Below are 7,500 nucleotides of genomic sequence, written 5' to 3'. Positions count from 1 at the left end.
TAGGTTTTAATAAATTATTTTAGTAATCATTAATTATTATTTCATGTTTCATAAAAAATATTGCCATTACTAAATAAAACTAGTTGTTATCATTATTGAGCTGAAATAGGCATTGCAATGATCATGTTAAGTAAAGATAACTGAATATGTTAAGTTTATGATTGGTAGGGGTGGGGCCTGTTTGAATCGGACCACTGCACAGTGTGCATGAAGAGTTGTTCTGGTTGTGCATATTGTTTGAAGAACCTTTCGTTATCACCCCGCTGCAGCCCAAATGCATGAGTTTTGAAATCAGTGTTTCTTCAAATGAGTATTTGCAACGTCAGCTTTCAGTGCATGTAACTTATTTAGTTAACGCGTAATATATTCTTATCGGTTCATATAGTGCTAGAACATGTGTCTGGCATTCCTGTCCGATCATAGTTTAACTATAACCGTAGCGTTGAAATGTGTGTTCTGACGGTTCGGAGTTTATGGCTCATTTTAACTATTAATGTTATATATATTTTTATATTGAAGCGTCGGTCCAATGGGGGACGGCTGTAACGTGGCTCGCGCCACGGAGCGAGGAGACGGACACAATCGCTGAGAAGAGCGAGATTTATTGCAGGGCATTCCACAATCGTCATCGTAGTGGCAGGCAGGGGTCATAATAGGAGAGCCATCAAGGTTGGACAGGTACAGGGGCATAACGACACGGAAAGCAACAAACGACAGCAGGGCAACACGAAACTGAGAAACACATAAACGGTCAGACATCCAAAACAACCGACAACCAGACTGGGGAAATACAGGGACTATATGAACACTGAACTAAACTAGGAACAGGTGGGGACGATTATGACAGGGGCGTGGCGGACAATCAGGGAATCTCAGAGACAACGAGCGGGGCAGGGTAAACAGGCACGGAACACAGACACGAGGGAACCCAGAGTGGCAGCCACGAGAGGGGGCGTTGCCCTACGTGACAACGGCGCTACTTCCCATGAGTCTCTGCGACTCCGGTATCGTTATCTGTTAATGTGATGTCTATGCATGTGTTGATTAATTGTGTACTTGATTATGTGCATTACTTGGTTTAAGTCCCCCTTCATCAATTTATGTAGTTGTACTGTGTGAATTATTCTATGCCATGTTTGTGTAGTGTTGTCGTGTTATTGCCGTTCTCTCATGTTTTGTGTCTAAATTAAGTCTCTTCTGCGTGATCGTGGGGTCTGGCGTGATTATGTTGTTGAGGCAGTTTGAATTTAAAAAGCCTTGTGCTGCGGTGGATCTGTTTGCTACCTCTCCTTCCTACACCACACTGCAATATTGTTATAATTGAATGTGAACTAGAGTAAAGACCACATTCAATTTTAGGAATATTTCCTTTAAAATGACAGTGTTGCATGTTAAGTGTTATAATCACCGTTTTTTTACAGTTTATGTATGTTTTTTAATTCACAGTACTTATCTGTTTTTTTACATAAACTGTAAAAAAACGGTAATTTTCTGGAAACGGGGGCGCCAGAAAATTGCCGTTTTTTTACAGTTTATGTATGTTTTTAAATTTACAGTACTTATCTGTTTTTTTACAGTAATTTTCTGGCGCCCCCATTTCCAGAAAATTACCGTTTTTTTACACTTTTTTTTTTTACAGTGTACGACGCGAGGAAACACTACAAACCTTCTTCAGCATTAAAAAAAACACCACAAAGCCTCATATTTGTAAGGCTAAAATGCCAACGACCAGTGCTGCATCTTCAAATACGCAAAAGTGTTTCTCTGTGCTTATACAGCTTTAGTATGCGGTGAGCAGCGAAATACCGTAAAATCACGCATATAGGCGCAATAAGATTTAAAGTGCGGATGAATCGCGAAAGCGCGGATAGCTTGACCGCGGTCCAGCAGACAGGGTTCACTGACCGAACCGTTTGAAAGTGTAACTCCTTATGGATATAATTGGAAGCGGCACGCTGAAATAACTCGGGCAGTAACGGAGTTCATAGTGAAAGACATGATGTCCTTTAATGTAGTGAACAATCCCGGCTTCATGGCTTTGTTAAACACACTGGATATGCGCTACCAAATGCCCTCACGCACATATTTTAGCCAAGTTGCTATACCTGCAGGGTTGCCAACTCTCACGCATTGAGCGTCTTAGACTAAAAAGTTAGTAGTTCGCTCTGGCGCCAACCACAGGCGATCGATCGATCACGATATAATAATAATTAAATTTAGTCCATTTTTTACACACACCCCCCCCCCGGCAACCCTGTATCTGAGCTGTATAAAAAATGCCGAAACAGAGTTTCCTGAAGTGGAACAATGGGAAAAAAATCGCGATTTTAAATCGCAATCGCAATTTATAGATAAAAAATTGCAATTAGATTATTTTCCAAAATCGTTCAGCCCTAATTGTAGAGCCCCTGTAATCTGGAACCTGAATCTCAGCATTTATCAAAAGCCTAGGGTTAGACCTAGGGTTAAGGTTATGGTTAGAACCTAGGTTAAACCCTAACCCTAGCCATGTTGATATTAAATCTGCATGTCTACAATTGATCCTCAACAACTTGCTTCACTGTGTTACACCTGCTTTTTTTAAAAAATGCAAGAGAATTGTTAATATACCAATTAGATACATAACTAATATTAACACATCAACCAGCATTAGAATGACCAGCCCTGAATGACCATGCTGTGGTAAACCGTTCACTATGGTCTGCTGTGGTAAACCGTTCACTATGGCCTGGCTGTTCTCATCAGCACCTGGGCATGGTTATCTCTTGCACACCCAAACCAGTGTCAGAAATGAAATTCTCAATTCTGCAGCATATTCTAATAACAAGCTGACAGATTCATCATAATTTGATATTCAATGCTTTATAGGAGTATAGGAGTGAAGAATGTTACAGAATTGCATCATATTACACATTATTATATATTACAGTGTTGTGTAGTATTTTGTAGTATTATATATTAGTGTTGTGCAGTATTTTGTAGTATTATATTTTACAGTGTTGTGCCTAAAGTAGTATGGGAAGTACCATGGCACCTTTCACCACACACACACACACACACACACACACACACACACACACTTACTTAATAAGTGTTTTAAATAAGTTTCCTAGTGAACACTATCCTACCCTTGTGAACACTAACACAAGGATGTTAAATTAGTATGGAGTGTTGCAGCATATAACAGAAACCCAAATGTAAACCCCAACACCACTCACAGCCACAAGGGGGCGGTCATGTTCCAGCTGCACCACTAACACACCCACTGTGGTCCTACCTCCATGAAGGACACGTTGTTGGGGAAGACCCCTGCAGTAGGGGGCAGCAGGGGGGGGGCGGAGATGGGTCCCCTGCACAGTCTGAAGGAGATGGGGAAGGGGCGGAGACGCTCCATCTGCAGCACCGCCTCCTCCACCCGTCTCTCCTCCACCTCCAGGTCTGTGCCCTCTGGATGCTTCTCTCCCCTCTCCTCCTGGTCGTCTTTCGTTTCTCTGTGTGTGTCCATTTTCTCCGCCTCGTCGTCTCTGTGCGATTCCACGTCTTTAAGGTTCTGTCTCTGCAGGTCTCTGTGCACTTCCTGTCTCTGCAGCTCAGACAGGAAGTGGCGCAGATTCTGCCGTGCTGCGTGCACCAGCCTGCCGTCGATGTCCAGGCCCAGGATGTGGGCGGGGCTCCAGTTCTTGGCGATGGCGAGGGTCACGTGACCCGTGTTGCAGCCAACGTCTAGGACTTTTTTCCCTCTGAACCATTCGGGTTTAAAAAACGCCAGACGTGGGTCTGTGTCTAGTCCTGGTGTCTGGTAACCATAGTAATGGCTGTAGGTCCCATACTGGAACTTGCGATGTGGTTTGTGATATTGTGGTGTCCGAGTTCCTGTGCAGTGGCTTCCTGTGGCTCCGCCTACAATAGGTGTGTGGAAAGTCTGACTCCGCCTCCGGTCCAAGCTGGTCTGCTTGTTGCTAGGAGTCGGAGTAATCGACAGGCGATCTGAACGGCTAACGGTGCGTCGTCGTTTTCGGTGCTTGGATACGGAGTTTGCGACGTGACTACTTCCTGTGTGTGTCTGACTGTGGGCGGAGTTGGCGGAGGTGCTTGTTCGCAGGGGCAGAAGGGGCGGGACCACCTCGTCCCTACAGTTGATGGATGTGTTGAGCTCATAGGGGCGTGGCGACTCCTCCACTGTCTGCAGACCCAGCAGCACGGCGCCCCCACTGGACGCCTCCGATACTGCACCTGCTGGCACGTCTGCATGCAGCGCTGGAAACAACGGCTTCGTGCCTTCTTCTCTCGTGTCCTTTGACCTTTCTGGGTCAGCAGGGTCCGGCTGGCCGGAGACCCCAGCGTTCACCCCCGCATGGTGTCGGTTTCTATGACGCCGCCTGCTGCCGCTCTTTATGGGCGTGGCCAGCACGCCTTTGTGGGCGTGTCCACCCCTCCCACTGAGGTTGAGGGGGTCGGTGATGTCTCGAGGGATGAGTATCTCCACGGGTTCTCTGCTCTTGGTGGGCAGCGGTGAGGACTTGGGCGTCTCCGCGTTCAGCACCCGGCTCACCTCCTCGTCCAGCAGGCTGTTGAGGTTCAGCGGGTCGAAGATGTTCCCGCCCAGCAGGAAGTCGGTCGGCAGGACGGGCTCAGACTCCGAGGCGGCCCGGCGCCGACGTTTACCCTGGCCGCCGTGTTTGACGCCGGACGCCACGTTGCTGCTGTATCTCCGCTTACCCGCTTTCAGAGGCTGCTGCCCCCCAGTGGCTGCGGCCGGCACGCCGTTCCTCTGACGCAAGGCCTTCCCAACCCCCTGGACGTCCTCCGGCCCCGCCCCCGCGGGGACATCCTCCAGCACCTCGTCCACAGTGAAAGGACACACACTGGGGAGGGGGCTGGGCAACTTACTGCACCCCACTGCATTCTGGGTTAAAATGGCCCCCACTCCATCTTCTGTTAGAACAGTGTCTGTTTCTATGGACATCTCAATCATGTTCCATAGGGCCTTGCAGTGCGCTGAGAAAGAGAAACGCAACATCAACACAACATTAACTTCATTATGTGAAAATTCATCAAAATGACTTTCATTAACTTACAGTCTCATGTGCTGTGCTGAAGACTTAATTTAACAAACTTATCTGCTCACTAGTCACTACAGCGGTCGGTTTTACAGTGCTTTATCTACACTGATCATCACCAAACCCGTCAGACTGCACTGAAGTTTCTTAACATGAACTAGGACGTGCTCCACTCTGTCCAACTGCCAAGGCTACATCTAAAAGTTGTTTCAATAAACCCACCCTTTAAAAAAAAACAGCTAATTAGTAATACCCTAAAGTATAGGACGCGAAATGTAGGCGCACCAGCAGGACAGACAGACCCCTCCCACACACACACACACAGTCGAGTTTCTCCGCCTTCTTGACTTTGCTGAGCTGTGACTTAAAGCTTCCCTCCCACGAGTAACTGCCTTCTCTGCAAAAAGAGGAAAAACACCCACAGATCTGCCCCAGTCAGGTTATTTACCGTGCCGGACTTGTATCCTGTGACCCCTTAACCCCAAAGAAAAATTGCACTAAGTACTTTTATAAACATCTAGATCGATGATGCCCTTGCAAAAAGTCGATTTTAAACACGAAATTCTAAAATCACGCTTAACTCGAAATGGCGTGTGCGTGGATGCAAAGAGGTTTCTCTACAAGTCTGCAAAAAAAATCAACGAGAAAAGCTTCAAGCTTCTGTATCTCACAGCCAGCGCATACCCTCACGCTTATATTCCTCCATAGCCTTTCGGAAAGACTGACTGACAGCCATGTTGACCAATAAAAACCGCGAATCCAAGCTGCCCTTCTTGTAGCAACCAATAAAATGGCTTAAAACGAAGGCATGCGCCAACAGGACCTGCCCTCTAGAGATATAGGTGGCCACTTTTCTGCCTGAAATGTTGCCGAGCTTCTCGTGTTTCATTTACACGATCGACACAGCCCACTGGATTGAAACAACATACAGGAAATACGGTTTCCGTGTAATTAAGAGTTACGATGATGCTAGCGATTAAGACCTTGAAGTTTAAATTGTACTGTTGCTCCCCAAAAGATCAGGAATCCGACGTGGGCACCAATATCCCGTGTAAACAACCTTTCTGTTCAACTCTCTCGGGTATCATAGCTGACAACAAGCTGGTAAATATCAGCACATCTGTCACAAACAATTACATGAAACTGACTTTATTAAAGTTATATGAGTATTATTGTGTTTATGTCGACAGCAAGGTTTTTTCAAGCACAACACACTCCCCCGCCCTAGCCACTACTCCCCATTTCGTGTCGCACGCAAAAGCTCATGGGAAATGTAGTTGCAACCTGAATCATTTCTCTTCCTTGGTAGTTTGCAAAATGTAATACAAAAACAATTGAAAACAGACTTTTGCTATATTTGGTTGAAAATAAAAACATTTCCCTACACCAATGCACTCGCCCATACACGTATAAGATACAGTAAGTTACGTTAATAAAATGTCTCCTATAGCCTACAGCTAAATCACACAGCAGTTTCTGCACTTAATCTTTATCAGATGTATATCAATACTGCGATAAACACGATATGCTGCTTGAAACCCTTCACTGTATTTAACTGAGCTGAGCCCCTTCACTGTGTTTATCTTTGAGCTGAAACCCTTCACTGTATCTTTGAGCTGAAACCCTTCACGGTATTTAACTGAACTGAAACCCTTCACTGTAAATTATCTTTGAGCTGAAACCCTTTACAGTATTTAACTGAACTGAAACCCTTCACTGTATTTAACTGAACTGAAACCCTTCACTGTATTTAACTGAGCTGAAACCCTTCGCTGTGTTTAACTGAACTGAAACCCTTCACTGTGTTTATCTTTGAGCTGAAACCCTTCACTGTATTTAAATGAGCTGAAACCCTTCGCTGTGTTTAACTGAGCTGAAACCCTTCGCTTCAACTTTGAGCTGGTGGCGGTAAAATGAACGCGCGCGCGACGCTAGCCCGTTAGCTTCTGTGGAGCGGGAAATGTTTAAGAGATCTTTGAAGGAAGTTTGAAGTAAAACTGAACAACGTCTATTTCAAATTCGTTCACAACAAACACATTTATTTACGTTACGCATTCAAATATAACTCACGGTTGAAAGAATGGACGCAAAGACCGGTGAGAAGTTTCAAGTTTAGATTGGAACTAGTCTGTAAACTATAAGATAATCTAGACAAAAAAATCGCTAGCTAGCTAATTTAGATGACTAGCTAAATATTTCCATAGGGTTAGCGTTAGCGCTAGCGCTGATAAAGATTTTGAATTCCACATCTGTATTGATTTGTTCTCAGTGCTTAAGAAATATTGAACTAATTTACACATGTATCACGTATATATTTTGTAATACGTTATAATTTAGATGTACGTAGATAATATACATTCAATATGTACTAATTTATTACATATTTGGGCTGTGTGTATGTGCTTATGTTTCACAGTTCCAAAGGAAAAGCCTAAGTTTG

General features: G+C 44.8%; 1 protein-coding gene across 3 annotated transcripts in view; it reads right to left on the bottom strand.

The window, feature by feature from the left end:
* The window catches only part of LOC143497355 (7SK snRNA methylphosphate capping enzyme-like), a 9,769-nt gene extending 3,585 nt beyond the window's left edge, over positions 1–6,184 (bottom strand). The window contains exons 1-2 of one of the 3 annotated variants that reach the window (XM_076993263.1): positions 5,642–6,184; positions 3,278–4,998 (exon numbers count right to left, since the gene is read on the bottom strand). In XM_076993263.1, the coding sequence (XP_076849378.1) occupies positions 3,278–4,975 (1,698 nt within the window). In that variant the 5' untranslated portion in view covers positions 4,976–4,998; positions 5,642–6,184. Of the gene's footprint in view, positions 1–3,277; positions 4,999–5,078 lie in introns of all 3 variants that reach the window. The other 2 variants (XM_076993262.1, XM_076993261.1) reach the window with 2 other exon arrangements.
* Positions 6,185–7,500: the final 1,316 nt, after the last annotated feature.

This window comes from Brachyhypopomus gauderio, unplaced genomic scaffold (genome assembly GCF_052324685.1).
Source record: "Brachyhypopomus gauderio isolate BG-103 unplaced genomic scaffold, BGAUD_0.2 sc107, whole genome shotgun sequence".
NCBI classification, from domain to species: Eukaryota; Metazoa; Chordata; class Actinopteri; order Gymnotiformes; family Hypopomidae; genus Brachyhypopomus; species Brachyhypopomus gauderio.
The sequence above is the reverse complement of the archived record's forward strand: the minus strand, read 5'-3'. Positions and strand labels throughout refer to the sequence as shown.